A 17974-nucleotide genomic window follows, 5' to 3' on the forward strand; every position below is an offset into this window, starting at 1 on the left:
CTTGTGCCTAGCCTTAGAGCCCTCAGAAGTACTGCTACTGGGCTGAAATAATAAAATATTCTTCCATAAAACGACGATAATAATCCAACAGCTATACCGGGAGAAACATCCCGTATCACATCTGTAGTACCATTACAGTTCTTCATTTTTCGATTTATAACAAGCGGTTCACGTCACGTAAGATTGAGTAGGAATGAATTAAAGGCATACGCCTCCAAGGATCAAATCGCACGATAAGGAATCAAGAAGGGAAGTACTCCTAACAGTCCTGCAGCCTCCCGAGGATAAGTACAGACGTCTCCGTACCGATCGCGAGACTCTACTAGACTTGCTCATGACTCGTGAGACCCTAGGAACCTAGTGCTCTGATACCATGTTGTCACGGCCCAAAATCCACTAAGGGTCGTGATGGCGCCGGACACTGCTGTCAGGCAAGCCAACCAAATTACTTAATCAAATTCTCGTTTTAATACTTTTGAAATCTAGGATTTTCCTTCAAATTTAGCAATTTAAAAGATAATTGTCTCAAATAAAATTTAAATGATAAGCAGTTAATACAAAATACTTCAAACCATCCAAGAACCCGGTGTCACAAGTGCATGAGCAATTTCTAAGAAAAATCAAATAAAGTACAACAACTGTCCGGAACATAATATTGGACAGAAAATAAATACAGATAATTGAAAGAGACTCTGCTGACTGCGGGTCACCTCGAGAAGTGCAGCTCACCTAAGTCTCCGTATCCACCATGCTGCTATAGTGGGCCACTAGAGTTACATATACTTGTACAACAAAAATGCACAGAAGTGTAGTATGAGTACGAAAACAACGTGTACTCAATGAGTATCCCGTCTAATCTCGAAGAAGTAGAGACGAGATGGTCAACTTCGACACTTACTAGTAGTCCAGTAATAATATGGTGAAGATGTGAGGAAAACATGGATTTATCTAGCAATTATAACTCATAGAGCAAGAAAACAGGTAACACCTTCTCAAATAATAAGGAAATTCCATGATTTACTTTTCGTTATCTTTATTAGTTTATAGCGGGCCAAAAAGGCAATATCAACTTCATTAAGTTTCAGGATGAGCAATGCAAGCATGCACATATTATGTCGAGGCGACGGTCCGATCCAACAGAAATAAACTGTGTACTTGCCGAGGGTCGACGGCGCGCCTATAGATGCATCTATTTAATCAGCCGAGGCGTTCGGCCCGTTCCATAAATAAACACACAGACAGTCAATCAAGAAGTCCACACGGAGTAATTATCCAATGAAAACAAATCTTCTTTTAACCATTTAAGAAAAATGAAGTTTTATCTGTTTAGAAATTCGTTTACTAATTCGATGTGATTTAAGCAATTCAAGCTATCAATAGGTTCGTAAATAATCCAAGTATAGCATGCTTTTGGGTCCTAACTACCCGGGCAATAGCATAATAGTAGCTACGCACGGACTCTCATCACCTCGTGCGTACATAGCCCCCACAAATAGGAGCACATAATCAATTATTTTATCTATGGGGACAATTCCCTCTTACAAGGTTAGAAAGGAGACTCACCTCGCTCCGAAGGTCCATAACCGGCATTCCACGCCCTTCTGAAGACTCTAGTTGATGCACCACGCTCCAAAACTAGCCAACGGTTACGCAAATCCATTAATATATGCTCAAATATTCGTTACAATCTAATTTATAGAAATTCCTAACTCCGATGAAAAGTTGCCCAAAACGCCCTCGGGCCACGTGCCCGGAATCCGAAATATTTTGAAGATAAAGATTACCCATGACCTTAGGAACTCAAATATATAATTTTCACTAAATTCCATACTCAAAATCGTGGTTAAATTCCAAGAATATAATTTCTAAATCTTTCTACCAAAACCCCCAAATTTCAACCAATTTCATGCTCAAATCCTTACATAATTGATGTATTTAACTCATAATAGGTGGGGATAACTTACCTTATCATTGATGATGAAAACCCCTCTCTTGATGCTCCCAAAAAATCGCCCAAGCTATGAAAAATATGAGAAAAATGGCCAAGATCCGATTTTTAAAACACCCTCACTGCCTTAGCAATTTTCGCTTCCGCAGTCACGCTTTTGCGGACAAAATGCCGCTTCTGCAGACACTGGGCTCCAGCCCAATTTTCGCTTCTGCGGACGGCCCACCACTTCTGCGGTTCCGCTTTTGCGGATCGAGGGCCGCTTCTGCAATCCAGGGCTGCTTCACATCCAACCGCTTCTGCGGCTTCTTCCTCGCTTCTACGGGGCCGCTTCTTCGGTCCCAAATCCGCAGAAGCGGAAATACCAGAAGCAGCAGCCCCAGCCCTTCTTCAAACTCCGAATTCGATTTGTCAGCCACCCGAAATCCACCCGAGGCCCCCGGGACCCCAACCAATCATACCAACCAGTCCCAAAACACATTACGGACTTGCTCGAGGCCTCAAATCACATCAAACAATGTTAAAATCATGAATCAACCCCCAATCAAAGCTTTATGAACTTTAGAACTTCCAACTTCTACTTTTGATGCTTAAACCTATCAAATCACGTCCGATTGACCTCAAATTTTGCACACAAGTCATATTCGACATTACTGACCTACTGCAACTTCCGAAATCGAATTCCGACCCCGATATCAAAAAGTCCACCTCCAGTCGAACTTCTCAAAAACCTTCAAATTTCTATCTTTAGCCAAATGACTCCAAAATGACCTACGGACCTCCGAATTCACTTCCGATCGCGCTCCCGACTCGAGAATCACCATACGAATCTATTCACAGACTCGGAATCCCAAACGGACATCAATAACACTGAAATGCACTTCAAGCCAAACTTATGAAATTTCTTCCAAAATGCTAACTTCCACAATAGGCGCCAGAACGCTCCCGGGTTATCCAAAACTCGAACCGAGCATACGCCCAAGTCCGAAATCATCATACGAACCTGCTGGAACCTTCAGATCCCGATTCCGAGGTCGTTTACTTAAAATTCCAATCCTTGTTCATTCTTTCAACTTTAAGCTTCCGAAATGAGAATTCTCCTGCCAATTCAACTCTTGACTTCCCAAAATTCAATTCCGCCCACGCGCACAAGTCATAATACCTGAAATGAAGCTGCTCACGGCCTCAGGCTACTGAACGGAGTGCTAGAGCTCAAAACGACCGGTCGGATCGTTACACACAGAACGCAAGTAAATGAGAGTACATGTAAATGGTCAATAACATCAAGATTCATCTTCCTAAACCAATATGGGTGAGAAATTACGTGTATGCTTGTGCAAGTGTTCTATCACAATTCAAGTCAGTAAGTAAGAGTAGGGACTATGAATGGCACATAGGAAAACAGTCACCATGAAATGTATAATGTATAACTCACACAAAGTAGGCACACCACTACACAAATATCATCAATAAAAAGGCCCCCAGGCCATAATAAGTCATCACAAATCATTCCCCGACATATCACACCTTGTCTTACCACTTGCGCAACAATAAAATAAATGCCCGCCTTGTCTCGTTGCACGCGCATAATAATATTCCCACCTTGTCTCGCCACATATGCAAACCCACATATATAGCCCGCCTTGTCTCGCTGCATGTGCAAATAATAATAATAATAATAATAATAATATAATAATAATAATAATAATAGCACGGTAGAAATCTCGTGCAAACACTCGAACAATCCCCCAAGAAGTCCAAAAGTATCATAATCATAACAACACAACATAATGACTTGCACAACGTGCCCATATACCACAATATTTCTTAAAAATAAATTTCAATACCACAATCATACATAGCCCTCGGCTCAACAACACTGACTACAACAACAATAATAATGACCCGGGAGTACGACAAGTAGATCAACAAAAGAATTACAAAAGCACAATGAAACGTAAGGGCGAACTCACAATGAAGACATAACAAGTAATAATGGCTACAAATAGAATAACTCAACAATAAGAGAGACAACATGTAATAACTATTTCACGTAAGGATAAATCACAGTGGAAGAGACAACATGTAATAAAAGAGGCAACAACTCCAATTAAAGCATAAAAGAGTATATTTGGCAACAAAGGGTAGAACGTGAACTAATCAACTTCAATAAGGTATGTAAGGGTAAATTTAGAAATGGAGGATATAACATGATAAGTCAACTTCATTTCAAATGTGCATAAGAAACCTAAGAGTCTAAAACGGTCAGATTTCCACATATAATCCATGTACACACTCATCACCTCGTGTACACGTCTTTCACATAGTTCAAATAGTGCAAACAACCCAATTCCTATGGGGTAGTTTCCCCCCACACAATTTTAGGCAAGATACTTACCTTAACGAAGCAAGACTGATACTCTAAAATGGTCTTCTCGTGTGCAACAACCTTCGGACGGCTCAAATCTAGCCAAAATAATTTCATAACACAAATTAAACTCATTGAAAATAATTCTGGATAATAAAACTTTGATTTTAAATTTAACACTAAAAAGTCAAATCGAAAGTCAACCCCGGGCCCGCACCTTGGAACCCGATAAAAATTTACAAAATACGAACACTCGTTCCGATATGAGTCTAACCATACCAAAATTACTAAATTTCGACTCCGGTTCGGCCTTCAAAACCTCAAATCAAGTTTGGGAAAATTTCTATTCTAATGCCCCCCAAATCACAAAAAATAGGTGCTGGAAATAGTGTTAGATTCATGAATAACGGACCAAATCAAGTTAAGATTACTTACCCCAGTCCAATTTGTGAAGTTTGCCTCTGAAAATTGCTCAAACCGAGCTCCCCAACTCTAATTATGTTAAAAACGGTGAAACCCCCATTTTTAGAAACCTCTCCAGGCAAGTCGCATTTGACACCTGCGATTTGCCTATGTTCCCTTAAATACCAGAAAAACAACAGTCTTTCCCGGCACGGAAATGGGCATAACTTTCTCATACGACCTCGGAATGCAACAACTCTTGTTGCTATGGTTCTGTAATTACAAAACGGATTAGATGGTTCAATCGAATCACAAATCAAAGGTCGTTTGCACAATATGGTACCCTTTATGCCAAAAGAAACGACGCCGAAACATCAAATAAGAGCGCGGCACAATCCAAACCCATCCGAAACTCACCCGAGCTCTATGGGACCCCAATCAAATATACTAACAAGTCCCAGAACATGATACGAACTTGCTCGAAGCCTCAAATTGCCTCTAATAACATCGAAACTGCGAATCGCACTCATATTCAAGCCTAACAAACGAAGAACGCTCCATAAACCAAAACTAACGGAAAACGTACTTAGATACCTCGACTTGAATCCAATTTTTGCACACAAGTTCTAAATCACATAGCAGAGCTATTTTAACTTTTGAAATCATAATACGACCTCCATAACGTAGAATCGACCTACGATCGAACCTCAAAATCTCTAAAATTTCAACAGTTTCCAATTTTCGCCAAAAAGACCTAAAATGAGCTACGGACCTCCAAATTAAAATCCGTACATACGCCCGAATCCAAAATCACCATACGAAACTATTGAAATCATCAAAATTCCATTTTGGAATCATCTAGACAAAATTCAAATTCCGATCAACTCTTACCGCTTAAGCATCTAAAACAAGAATCCTTCTTCCAAATTGATCCTGAATCATCCGAAAACCGAACTCGACAACACATGCAAGTCAACACATAATTTGAAGCTACTCGAGACCTTAAGCCGCCGAATCGGACGCTAATTCTCAAAACGATCGGTCGGGTCGTTACAGGATGCCTCATGGCATGCCACCTCAGCACCCTTAATCCATATATAAAAGACTAAAATTTGAAATACAATATTTTTCATAGTAGCGGTAATGGTGGCAAAGTGGTGGAGGGGAAGGATATTTTTATGGTGAAAAAAAAAATAGAAGAGATGAGTAAAATGGGTTAGGGGCGCTGAGGTGGCAAGCCACGTGGCATCCACTTCATCAAATGTCAGTGCTACGTATGATTGGATGTCCACTTTGGAAAAACTTAATGGAAAAAGGGTATTTTTGAACCAATAATATAGCGACAAGGGTATATTTGGACTCAAAGTATAACGAGGGACATATTTAAACTTTTTCTAATAGTATAGGGGTATATTTGCCCTTTTCCGATAAAAGAATGACCATCTCTGAAATAATATGCATGGTTTCTTTCTGAGGTTCCGAACAATAGAAACATTTGGAAACAAAATTGTTCCCAAATCTTAAAAGAGTATCACCAAAAGGTAACTTATCTTTCAAGATTCTTCATACCAAAAATGACATCTTAAAAGGAAGGAATTTGTGCCAGATCCTTCCAAGAAACATAGAAACTTCCCTCCTTTGTCTGATGTTATTCCATGCTGAAGCCATACTAGTGAAACTGCCCCCATTGTCAAGCATCCACACAGGAGAGTCTGCGAAACATCTCAATACAAGAGGGACAGACTGGATATGCTCAGGGAGAAATTCAAGAAGTTGTAGGTTTCCAACTTCCTATTTGTCATTGAAAATGATATCTCTAAGTGATTACCATGATGCTCATGCATATGAATTATTTGAGCTATAGCACCTATTTCTAACCAATTATCCCGCCACAAACTAGAGTTACCTAAGTTGACCTTCCATACTAAAGCATCTGCCACCTTCGCCCTAATCTTTCACAGATTTTGCCATGTTGTAGATTGATTTGGACTGAGTTTAATAGCCACAAGATGTGAGATACTACAATACTTGGCCAGTAGAAAGTCAAACCACAAATTTTTGAAAGTTCTAAACCTCCACCACTTTTTCATTGTCAAACATTTACTAACATGCATCAAACTCCTGAAACCCACCCCTCTCTCCTCCACGGGATCGGATAACATAAATTAGACCACGAGCTCCAGTAGCTCCCCAGAAGAACCTAGCCATGTAACTTTCAAACTGCTTATACTGTTTTAGGTTCTAATGCAGATAACATGTGTATAGGTTGAGATTGTAAAACATATTTAATGAGAGAATATGTTTCCAATTCTCTGAAAAGCCAAATCACATGTAGTAGAAAATGCCAATTTGCTCTGTCGTAAGCCTTTGCTATGTCCAGCTTAATGACAATATTCCCATTTCCCTCCCACATTCTTTTTACTAATACCATGTACTATTATTTTCTGAGCTAATAACATATTCTCTGTGATAGATCTACCCTTTAAGAAACCAGTCTGATGGTAAGAAATGAGTTTGGGAAGTATAGTATTCAATCTGGAGCTCAATATTATTCCTTCTCCCTCTCCCCTTCCTCGGTTTCTAAGATAGAACTAAAAGTTCAATGGCTTTTAAAACCTTTGAGCCAATTCAGTACAAGATAGAATGGGTTACATCGTAACAGTCGAGGCATATAGCAAGTTGGCTGGAATCTGTAAATTCCAAGGGTTTAAATGATGGATACCGTAAATTAGAAATTTTCCAAAATCACTCTTATATGTTTGGTCAAACTTTTAAAAAGTATTTTTGGGAGAAGCAGTTTGTGTTTGGCTAATCAATTTAAAAGCAATTTTAAGCAATAATTAGTGTTTAGCCAAACTTTTAAAAAGTATTTTTAAGTGTATTTTTCTCAAAAATAAACTTTTCAAAAAAGTGTTTCCGGGAAAATATATTTTTTTTTTCTGCTTCTCAAAAACACTAAAGCAGGTATTTTCCTTCTAAAAGTTTGATCACACACTTTAACTTTAGAAAAAAAAATATATTTTTAGCCAAAAAAAAAAAAAACCCGGGCAATACATGCTATTAATCTATTTAAGCAACTTATATACTTACTTTATTTTTTAAGTTGTCATATCTTATTTGCTATAAACAGTTACCTCTTATTGCAGGTAATACGTACACAATATTACTTTAAAAACTCATATTAATTTCCAATACAAACAGTAATAAGCCGTCTCCCAAACGGAAAAGAAATTCCACTAACCCTTTTTTTCCTTTCTTTTATTATATTGTGGGTCTAATTTGTTAGGAAAGAAAAAACTTTTCCCTATCAAATTCGGACTATAACTAAGTTCACTAGGTCTAGGATTTGCTTCGCAAACTAATATATAAGTACATAAGACGGGGTTAAAATCACTTTGAAATTAACTCTCTGAACATGGAGTGTGTTTTTGAATACCACCATTGCTCCTCAAATATAATTACCAAAATTCATGAATCAAACCAAGAATTAAATTGCCCTATAACCATTCAGTTTCACCTTCTTACTCAAGAACAATATTGGCATATATCATCCCATGACCCCGCACAATATCAACTCCTAGATAATTATAATCAAACTCATACCAAATCACTTCATCTCACAATTTACCCTTGTTTATACACGTCTCATGACATGCTTTACCATGTCATATCTCGAGCACCTTTTTGAGAATAATTATCAACCAACTTTGATCCATGATACGATGGAGAAAATATGTAAAATTGTTGATGATGAATCTAACAATGGTCTTCGTCAGTTGGAAATGTTCGTTCATGTAACATCAAACATTGAACATGTTGGTTATATGAGGATATTATTAGAGGAATCGTCGCGCGACAATGGGACGGTACCTGCTAGTAAGTCATCCATGAAGTTGTTAAAGAGAATGGAGGTTGATGAAGAACGTACAAATGATGACTGTGTGATTTGTTTTCAAGAGTTTGGAAAAAAGATGGAGTTATTGTGCATGCCTTGCTCACATGGGTTTCATGCAGATTGTATTACCAATTGGTTGGAGAATTATGGCCATAGTTGCCCTATTTGTCGTTATGAGATGCCAACTACTGAATTAGACTCCTAGCTAGGAAAAGAAACATTAGTAGTTTACTACCAATTAATGTTTGGACTTTATTTTAAACAAATAGTTGTATGATATTTCTCCCTGCGTCTCAAATTATCTGTCATGATTTCTAAAAATAGTTGTCTTAAATTATTTGTCATTTTATTTTTTTCCTATTCTATCCTTAATATTAATTGTTCTTGAAGACTACAAATACCTCAATTTGCCTAAAAGATAGATTCTTTTTTTACAGTAATGTACTTTTCCCATACTGTTTAATAGTAGTAGAAGAAATGGGAATACAAATCACCAATGACTAGGGGTGTTCATAAAAACCCGAAAAACCGAAACAAACCGAAAACCAAACCAAACCGACCCAAAAAAACGATACTTTTTTGTTTGGTTTGGTTTTGGTTTTGAATTTTAAAAACCGATCAAATTTGGTTTGGTTTTGGTTTTAATCAGAAAAAAATCGAACACAACCGACTATAGGAGTAGCTATTTCAAATTCATTATTACACCTATATATATGTATATTTTTATATAAAGTTTCAAAAATTTAATGGTAAATGTTAATAGTTTGCACTTTTAGTATAGTTCTTACCTTTACATTCTAGTTTGATTGGTAGTTTTCTTTTATTAAGTGTAAGAATCCATTTCGTGTTAAAAATAATATATTTTTAATTGAGTCCTTAAATTATTCATCACTATTTTATTCAATTATCATCAATATATCTTGGTAAATAATAGATTTCTCAAAGGGAAATTGATTTGATAGTGTTACGTTGAAAATGTGATCTCCGGAATATGTGTTTGGTAGTGTATGTCTTATATTTAAGAAAAAACCGACAAATAACCGAAAAAAACGAAAAACAGACATAAACCGAATTGAGAAAATACCAACTTAATTGGTTTGGTTTGGTTTTGTTTTAATATTTGAAAAACCGACTTACTTGGTTTGGTTTCTTTTTATGAAAAACCGGTCCAAACCGAACCATGAACACCCCTACCAATGACATGTGACCTAGCCACTTTTACCAGAACAAAGCAACCATTTTTACAGGGCTGAACTGTTACAAAATGGCACAAAAGCTAAGTGGCTAGATGTTCAAGATATTTAGATGAGCTAACCTAGAATCGTAGTTTGATAAGTGACAGTGAGGGGATTACATTCCTTGCGACACACAAGAAACTAGTGAACTCGGAATTATTTTCTATTTTGTGAACTAACGTTTCTTTGCTTCTATGATTTTTTGATTTTGAACAGAGCTTAGATAACAAGAGCTAACACAACGTATGAATAGGCTACAGAGTGAGTATTTCAGCATTGAACAAAAAAACAGAACTATGCTAGGAATGCCAATGCATTAATACATACTAGACAACAAAATTTGGTAGATATATGTGAAATGTACAATGACAACTAAATATATATATATTCTCTCAGTCACCTTCCGCGAGGAGACTTTTGATAAGCTTGTAATGGAGAAGCAGACGGTGTCATATTCAGGGGTGAGCGATGTCTCATAGGCGATACTGCCACGGGACTAGAAATACCCCTATGCTCGATATGTGAGAGTTTGCTAGCACCTTTTGGAGATTGAAGCTCTTCAAGTGCAACTAAAACCTCAGACATTCGTGGCCGGAGCTTGGGCTCATTGCTTAGACATTGCCAAGCAAGGTTAGCAGCTGTATATGCCCCTTTCTGAGGATACTGGCCTTCTAATTTGGTATCCATTATTCGAAACAACCTCCTCTTGTCACCCAAATATGGCTTTGCCCAGTCTACAAGATTTTGCTCTATACCGACCTTTGTGTTATCAACAGCACGTCGGCCTGATAACAGTTCAAGCAACACAACGCCAAAGCTGTAAACATCACTTTTTGCTGTCAAACGACCTGTAAGATAGCACGATAATTAGTTACAAGATAATAGACAATGGTATCACAAGCATAATTTGTTCAGTCGTGAGAGGATAATAATCATCATAATTCATATTCACGAAACAGAGTTATGTTTATTCCTAATAAGAAATCAAGCGCTTTCTTCTACGTGAAAATATACCGATTTTGTCAAAAGTTATGGACAAATAAGATTGGTAGGCGGCGTCATAGGAGTCTGGGTAAGAAGATGTATAGATCTATACATCGTTAACCTTTTCTCTATGTTCAAGTAAAGCAAGAGGCTATAACAAGAGTAGAGATAACATTGTTTTTTCTGAAAAACAAATATACAAACACATTCCCCCAATATATTTCCTCTTCTCTGGCAATTAACGACATCATCAACAACAACAACAACAACAACAACCAACCAGTATAATCCCACAAGTGGGATCTGGGGAGGGTAGAATGTACGCAGCCTTACCCCTACCCTGTGCGGGCAGAAAGACTGTTTCCGATAGACCCTCGGCTAAAGAAGGTGAGAGAAGCCCTGATAGCATGGCAATTAACGACATCAAAGAACATATTTCCACCATGCTGGTAGAGTATTACCATCATATCCAAATTATGAAAAGTAAAGTAGATATAGCAAATCTTATCACAAAAAAGTTAGTGTTTAAAATATTTTAATCCTAATTCCTGCATGATGGATCTCTAACCAAAAGGCCGTGCTACAAGTTCAATATAGCTAAACAGAGAGGTACTCTACTAACCTGTAGCAACATATTCGGGAGCAGCATAGCCTTGTGTACCCATTACTTGAGTGGATACATGAGTGCGATCACCGGTTGGCCCAGCTTTAGCCAAACCAAAATCAGACAGCTTTGCATTAAATTCCTGCAATCACAGAAACCAGACATGTCTTAAGCTTTGCAAGGCACCAGGAAAACTTATCCTAAGGAAAGGCGTATTTACAAATAGGGGGATCAGGGTCTGATACGTACTGCATCCAACAGAATATTTGAAGCCTTGAAATCCCGATATATGACTTGTTCTTTAGCATCATGAAGGAATGCAAGGCCTCTAGCAGCACCAATAGCCACCTTTATTCTTGTAGCCCAATTCAGAGGTTGAGGTCCTCCTGTTTAACAAAGATTAAGCTAAGAGTTACCACCAATTTGTAAATACACATATAATACAAGTTCCACTGGACAACTGAATTACATTTGGTCATGACAAGTGTTTAAAAACTATTAAAAGGTAAAACGGGGAGGCAAGCAGCAGATGAAATCACAGCAGTTTGACAAATCCAAATCAAGGAGGAGGGAGAAAGCTGACATACTTCTAAACAAATGGTTCTCCAAGCTTCCTTTAGGCATGAACTCATACACCAAAAGGTGGTTGTCACCGTCGATGCAATAGCCAATGAGTTTAACCAAATTTTGATGACGAAGTTGCCCGAGGTAATTAACTTCAGTCTGTAAATTACTTGATATTAATTACAATGCCAACGAGAATAATAATTCATAAAGGAGGAATATTGCATCGGTACATACCAGCCACTCCTTGTGACCTTGAAAACCCTCTGGCTTCAATTTCTTGACAGCAATCACCATTCCCGAACCAGGCTTTGCAGCAGTAAGATTATGCTCATCGATCCATCCTTTAAAAACATAACCAAATCCGCCTTCCCCAAGAAGACTGTCAGGTCTAAAATTCCTCGTTGCATTTTTCAATTCATTGAATGAGAAGGATTTGACATTAGGAGAAAATAATATTTCGCCTTCGGATCTTGGAGTAGGGATGCTATCACAACTGCTTTTCCTTCCGTAGGATGGAATACTTAGGCTTGACGGAACAGAAGAATCGCTGGTTTTGCTTGGAAATCTTGAGGCTTCAGAAGCTGGAACATAAAAGCATAGGAAATGTCATTGTTTATTCTCAACAATCAATAAGCATTCTTGCAATAAAATTCTCCTTTTCAACACCTTGTGGTTAATTTTAGGAGACAAGCCAAAGACTTTGCTACGTCATCAATTTCAGTTGACACTTTAAGTATGAAATTACTATGATGTGTTTTGCATCCTAAACATAAGAAAACTGGACATAAAAAAGAATCATCTTGATGGTTGGAAATAAACTTGCAAGTAACTATTCGCTGCGAAATACATTTGTTCGATGCATTTAAGCAGAAGAGAATGACTTCTAAACAATCTAATCATCTCTGAGTTCAAACGAAAATAAGGATGACAAAGCAACTAGACAACAGCAAATAGAGAGATTACAAAATTCAAATAAAAATTCTAAACCAGCATCCAAAACTCACAAATTTCACTACTAAATTATCTTGCAAAAGTCAAATAACTTGAAATAAATAAAAAGATCCATGCTTTTATGTACCAACATAAATAGACTTCCTGATCAAACCAAATGCATCAATAAAGAGGAGGAAAAAATAAAGCCCACACATCAGATATCTAACAAGTAACAACTTAAACTCACCTCATACACTAATTGGAAGCAATCAAGATTACAGTTGACAAAGAACAAAGCAAAGAACTAAATCAAACCCATCATATAGCAGAAAAAAAAGATACCCAAAAACCAATCTTTAACTGCTTTTATACCCCACAAAAAGAAGAAAAAACAAAATAGGGATGCAATTAACTAAGCTCAGAGACATAACAAGACTAATGAAAACAATCAAGATTTACTGCTGAAAAAGAGCAAAGCAAACAAAATCACACAAAAACCAATTTCTAACTGCTTCTACACACGCACACACACACACATACAAGAGCAAGAAAAACAGAAAAGGGTGAAGTACCAGAAGGGGTATTAGAGCTCAAAGTGGCTTCAACTCTAGCTGAGGAACCTATGCAATTCCCCATCAGAACAAAAAAAAAATGACAACCCCACAAAATATCAAGCAAAAACTCTCCAAAATCAAGTCTTTACAGCAATATTTCTGCAAAAATGTCAAATCTTGCACAACCCAAATACAAGATATTTTTGGGGGGGTTGTACAAAATTTATGTGAGCTGAAAAGTTTGGTACGTTTTAGTTGAAAAAAATGAAGATGAGTCACATGAAACAACTACTAAGAATAGTAGTTGAAGGCTTTTAGTTAGTAGATAAATATAGAGGAATTAATTAAGGAAGTAGAGGGGAAGAGATATAGAAATGGGGGAGTAGCTTCCTTTTTCCATTTCTCACTTGTTTATTAATCATAATTCATACATTAAACGACACAAATGCGTGTCTACATTATGATAACGTGGGACGTCACTACTCGTCATCTCTTTTTTAGCTCCTAATTTGCCCCTACCTACTCAGCATGTCAAATCTACAGAATTTCAGAAATTTTCTCTGAAATGACTTAAATAACCCCCTTGTATTTGCCTTTTTTCTTAATACTAATAAATTAACAAAATGCTGCCTTATTTTATTAAATAAATATTTTGTTCACCACATATTAAAAAAACTTGATCTCTTTTTAGTTAGTTATTAGAAAAAAAAGGTGGAGAAATTAGGATAATCTAAAATATATAGTAGGTAAATTAATTTAGGTCAAACAAAGTACACTTATTATATTCACTGTTCATAGATATTATTCCAAATAATTGAAAAGCCTAATGTCAAGGAGCTGAAGAGAAAATGAGAAATATAGGACCAACAGCCCCACATGTGTGTCACTTGGTAGGCGTTTGGGCTAGGGATGTCAATGGATATTTGAAAACCGGCTAAATCGATCGAATCGTACTGCATCGAACCAATTTTAGGTTTCTTTAGGTTTTTATATAAATCTGTAACCATACCGATAATTACGGTAGGTTTTTTATTTTATAAAAATAAACCGAAAAAATACCAAACCGTACCGAATAAACTTTATAGGTGAAAAATATATTTATATAGCAAGTTTAAAACGAATAAACATTAAATTTTTTATTGGGTCTTGGAATTATGAAAATTGTTACTACAAGCCAACAAGTAATTAAACTCAAAATACTAATTCCTAAAATCTATTATGCTACTTATACTTAAACTAAGTTATTTCAAGTATCTTTATTAGCAAGACACAAAGTGTTCTAGCGATTATGAGTAGAAAACTACAATGTATTGAATATGTTTCCTATCATACAATTTAGATTTATCTTTTTCAATATTTAATATAAACTTTATTTTTGTGTCCCGGCTTGGTTAATATCTTTCCACTCGTGTGATTTATATTTTCTTTGCTTTTACTTGGGTTTTTTTACGTTGCTGTCGAATAGTTGATGGATCTATACTCTAGCCATCTTCCATGTTTTTTTAAATTCATCACCCTTTAAACAGTAAAAATGTCTAGAAAGTTTTGGTAAGTCCTGTAAAAGAACATATGTTATTGCATTCTACTTCTACTAGTGAGTTTTACACATGATATTTAAAAAAATACCGAAAATTAACCGAACCGTACCGATACCGAAGTGAAACCAACATGATTGGGACGGTTTCGAAAAGTCTAATTTTGGTTATACATAATAGAATAACCGAGAAATTGGTATGGTATAAATTTTATAAAATAACCGCCCGAACCGAACCATTGACACCCCTAGTTTGGGCATAAAAGGTGTAATTTTTTGGAAAAAAAAGTATTATTTGGAGTTAAATGACATTTGAAATTTGAAATTATGTTTGGACATGCATTTCATTTGAAAAAATGTTACAGTTTTGTCAGTGAGGAAAAAAATTAAAAAAATTGATTTGAAAAAACTCTTTTTTGAAAAATTTTCAAAAACTAATTGCAAAATTTTATGGACAGACACATTTTTGACAAAAAAATTCGGAAAAAAAAAAAAAGAAATGGACAAACGGATCCTTAGATTGCTCTTGGGAAGATGAGATTTTCACGTAGAAATATAACAAAGAGATAATTGTGAATAAAGTGTTCGAATTTCTAGATTCTATAAATTATTGCTGGTGACTTGACTTCAATATGAAACAGTTGTTAAACATACGAGTATCAGAAGTTAGAAAACAATCTTTATATTCCTGCAAACAAAATAAAAGCATTTTTATACAACAAAATGAGGTCGGTATGTCCCTTTACTTTTTTATGTTTGGCTTTTGCATGGCTCTAATGAAGAAGATATTAGCTAGAAGGATTCACTATATTAATCTCTCTTCACATTAGTAATTTGAGTAAGGATAAAAGTCAAAAATTTAATTAATTTTTCTTGATTTTCTAAACTAAAAATCATTTTGAATTAATTATTTTTAATAATCTTAATAACTAAAAAGGACATGAGGACTACAGCTTTTAGTCGTTTTCAGAAACTAATGTAATTTGTTGCCGAACACATTACACACGTTTTTATGTTCAAAGTCTGAGACACGGCTAGCATGTAGTTATATACATGTTTCAGAAACAAACAACTTAAAAAATAAAAAAATAGACATAAAAGGACCAATAATAAATGTGTATGTATATAACTAGATAGAGTGACTTGTCCATACTCCACACACCGTCCATCCTTAGTGTTAATGTGTAGTAGCTTTACGGAATAAAGAATTTTTTTTTTTTTTTTTTGAGGAAATTAAAAGCACACAAACATGTGTGAGTGTAAAACTTGAGAAATAAATGAGAGCAATTGCAAGAAGAAATGTGTATGTGTTTCTTGTCCTGGAAAATGAAAGCATAAAAGGTTGAGTTTAAACTTATAAAATGGTCCCCAAAAATCATGGAATTTTGGAGGAGGAAAAATATTTAGTTCACATATTAAATATTTGACTTAGAACATGACAACTGTCAGGGGCGGAACTAAAGTTTATGTTGCGAGTTCGGCCGAATTTAATATTTTTGATTCATATTTTGTATTTGTCTTAAAAAATTCATTAACTACGTATAAATTATTAATTGACTAAAATCCTGAATCTGTATGTTTCAGGGCTGGAAAAGTCATTTCTCCTTTTTGGAGGGCGTAGATAACATTTAATTAATTTATTTACAAGACGCTTTTTGAAAAGGCAAGCAAAGCATATACTCCTGTAAGATATTCCATTTTTGTGCAATCAGCAGGTACCACCAAGGAATTTAATATAATTTTGATTAATATACTTTATCTTATACAAAAATCAATAAACTAGTGGCTGAATCAATATACTTTAAAAACAAGTTTCGTTGACTGACAGTGAAAGTCCAGCAGTGTCTGAATCTGGCCAAGACAAATTTAATTCGAATCCACTTCAACCTCACACTTTCTTCTTGATGCAGCCTGCAAATTATTTTTCCCACTTCAAAAAATAGAGTTCATACTTCAATTGGATTTATTAAATTCAAGGGAAATAGTCCTTTTAAATAAATCTAATGATTTTTTAATTACTATTATCCTTATTGTTGTAGAAACTTCTTAGCCAAGGGGAGAAGTGAGAGGCAAATGATACTCATATGTGAAAATTTTAATTTTTTCTTTTTCTTGGAAAGAGTGGACTACAGTTTACTGAGGCAACTTTTTTTAAGGCAACCATGCACAAAAGAAATTCCATTCATGTGGAGTATTTGACAATCTAAGTTAGCCAGTTGACCCACGAGAATTCAGTAGCTTTTGGCCAAATATCATATATGTTGCATACGGTTAAAATCCAGGATAAAGTTACCTCCAATTTATCGTTGTGAGACGAGAAACGATGTTATTTCTTACTGGCTCGAGTGAGACCGAAGATAACTACAGATCGGAACCAAGAACGGACGAATGATATAACGGGTCTCGAGCACGGCCAAACCCGGAGGGAAGCAAGCTCGAGTGGGATATAGAATCGAGGGTAAAGGAAAGACGGTTACAGGAGACAAACATGGAGCCGAAATATCCGCCATCAGCCGGGGATTGCAGCACGGATCACGCTCGGTATCGAACTGTGTGGGAGATAAGGAAGGAAAAGATTTTTACCTTATTTAGACTTGTACTAGGGTTAAATCTCCTCTGCTTTATAGAGAAGAGAACCCTTTCATTTTTTGGGCATTGTTTTACACGAATAATTAAGGCAATAAAATTTACTTGGCTCTCAATATTTTTTTTAAGTGTTCTTCAGTTGTTCACTCGTTATTCGGATTCAAGCTCTATCTCGAGGGCTCAATCGAGACCAATCGTTGGCATTTAAGCTGAACATAAGGCATAATTACAACGCCACATTGGTTTGATCGTTTTATCTCATTTTAATTCAACTATTTATTGTTCTTTGATCATTTATGTTAAACTAAACCACATATCATTTAAATCGCGTACAAGAATTAATTATTATCCATTTTAAGGGGTA

General features: G+C 36.0%; 2 protein-coding genes across 2 annotated transcripts; one reads left to right on the top strand and one right to left on the bottom strand.

Annotated features, from left to right (window-relative positions):
* On the top strand, nucleotides 8441-8818 carry LOC109231523 (E3 ubiquitin-protein ligase RING1-like). The gene has a single exon (XM_019397182.1). It carries the CDS (start codon nucleotides 8441-8443, stop codon nucleotides 8816-8818), a length of 378 nt encoding a protein of 125 aa, XP_019252727.1.
* LOC109230978 (protein kinase 2B, chloroplastic-like) lies at nucleotides 10068-13881 on the bottom strand. Its single transcript, XM_019396493.1, has 6 exons — nucleotides 13509-13881; nucleotides 12238-12584; nucleotides 12024-12159; nucleotides 11686-11822; nucleotides 11455-11578; nucleotides 10068-10696 (listed from the first exon to the last, which is right to left on the bottom strand). The coding sequence occupies exons 1-6, from the start codon at nucleotides 13570-13572 to the stop codon at nucleotides 10245-10247; spliced, it is 1260 nt and encodes a 419-aa protein (XP_019252038.1). The 5' UTR covers nucleotides 13573-13881; the 3' UTR covers nucleotides 10068-10244.

The sequence above is a fragment of the Nicotiana attenuata genome, chromosome 8 (genome assembly GCF_001879085.1).
Source record: "Nicotiana attenuata strain UT chromosome 8, NIATTr2, whole genome shotgun sequence".
Lineage (NCBI taxonomy): Eukaryota > Viridiplantae > Streptophyta > Magnoliopsida > Solanales > Solanaceae > Nicotiana > Nicotiana attenuata.

Excerpts from the sequence above, each read along its gene's own strand:
- LOC109231523 (XM_019397182.1), top strand. The coding sequence starts at position 8,441 with ATGGAGAAAATATGTAAAATTGTTGATGATGAATCTAACAATGGTCTT.
- LOC109230978 (XM_019396493.1), bottom strand. The coding sequence starts at position 13,572 with ATGGGGAATTGCATAGGTTCCTCAGCTAGAGTTGAAGCCACTTTGAGC. Across the intron at positions 11,579-11,685 it reads CAAATATTCTGTTGGATGCA|GAATTTAATGCAAAGCTGTC; the intron begins GTACGTATCAGA and ends CTGTGATTGCAG. Across the intron at positions 10,697-11,454 it reads TCCCGAATATGTTGCTACAG|GTCGTTTGACAGCAAAAAGT; the intron begins GTTAGTAGAGTA and ends GCTATCTTACAG.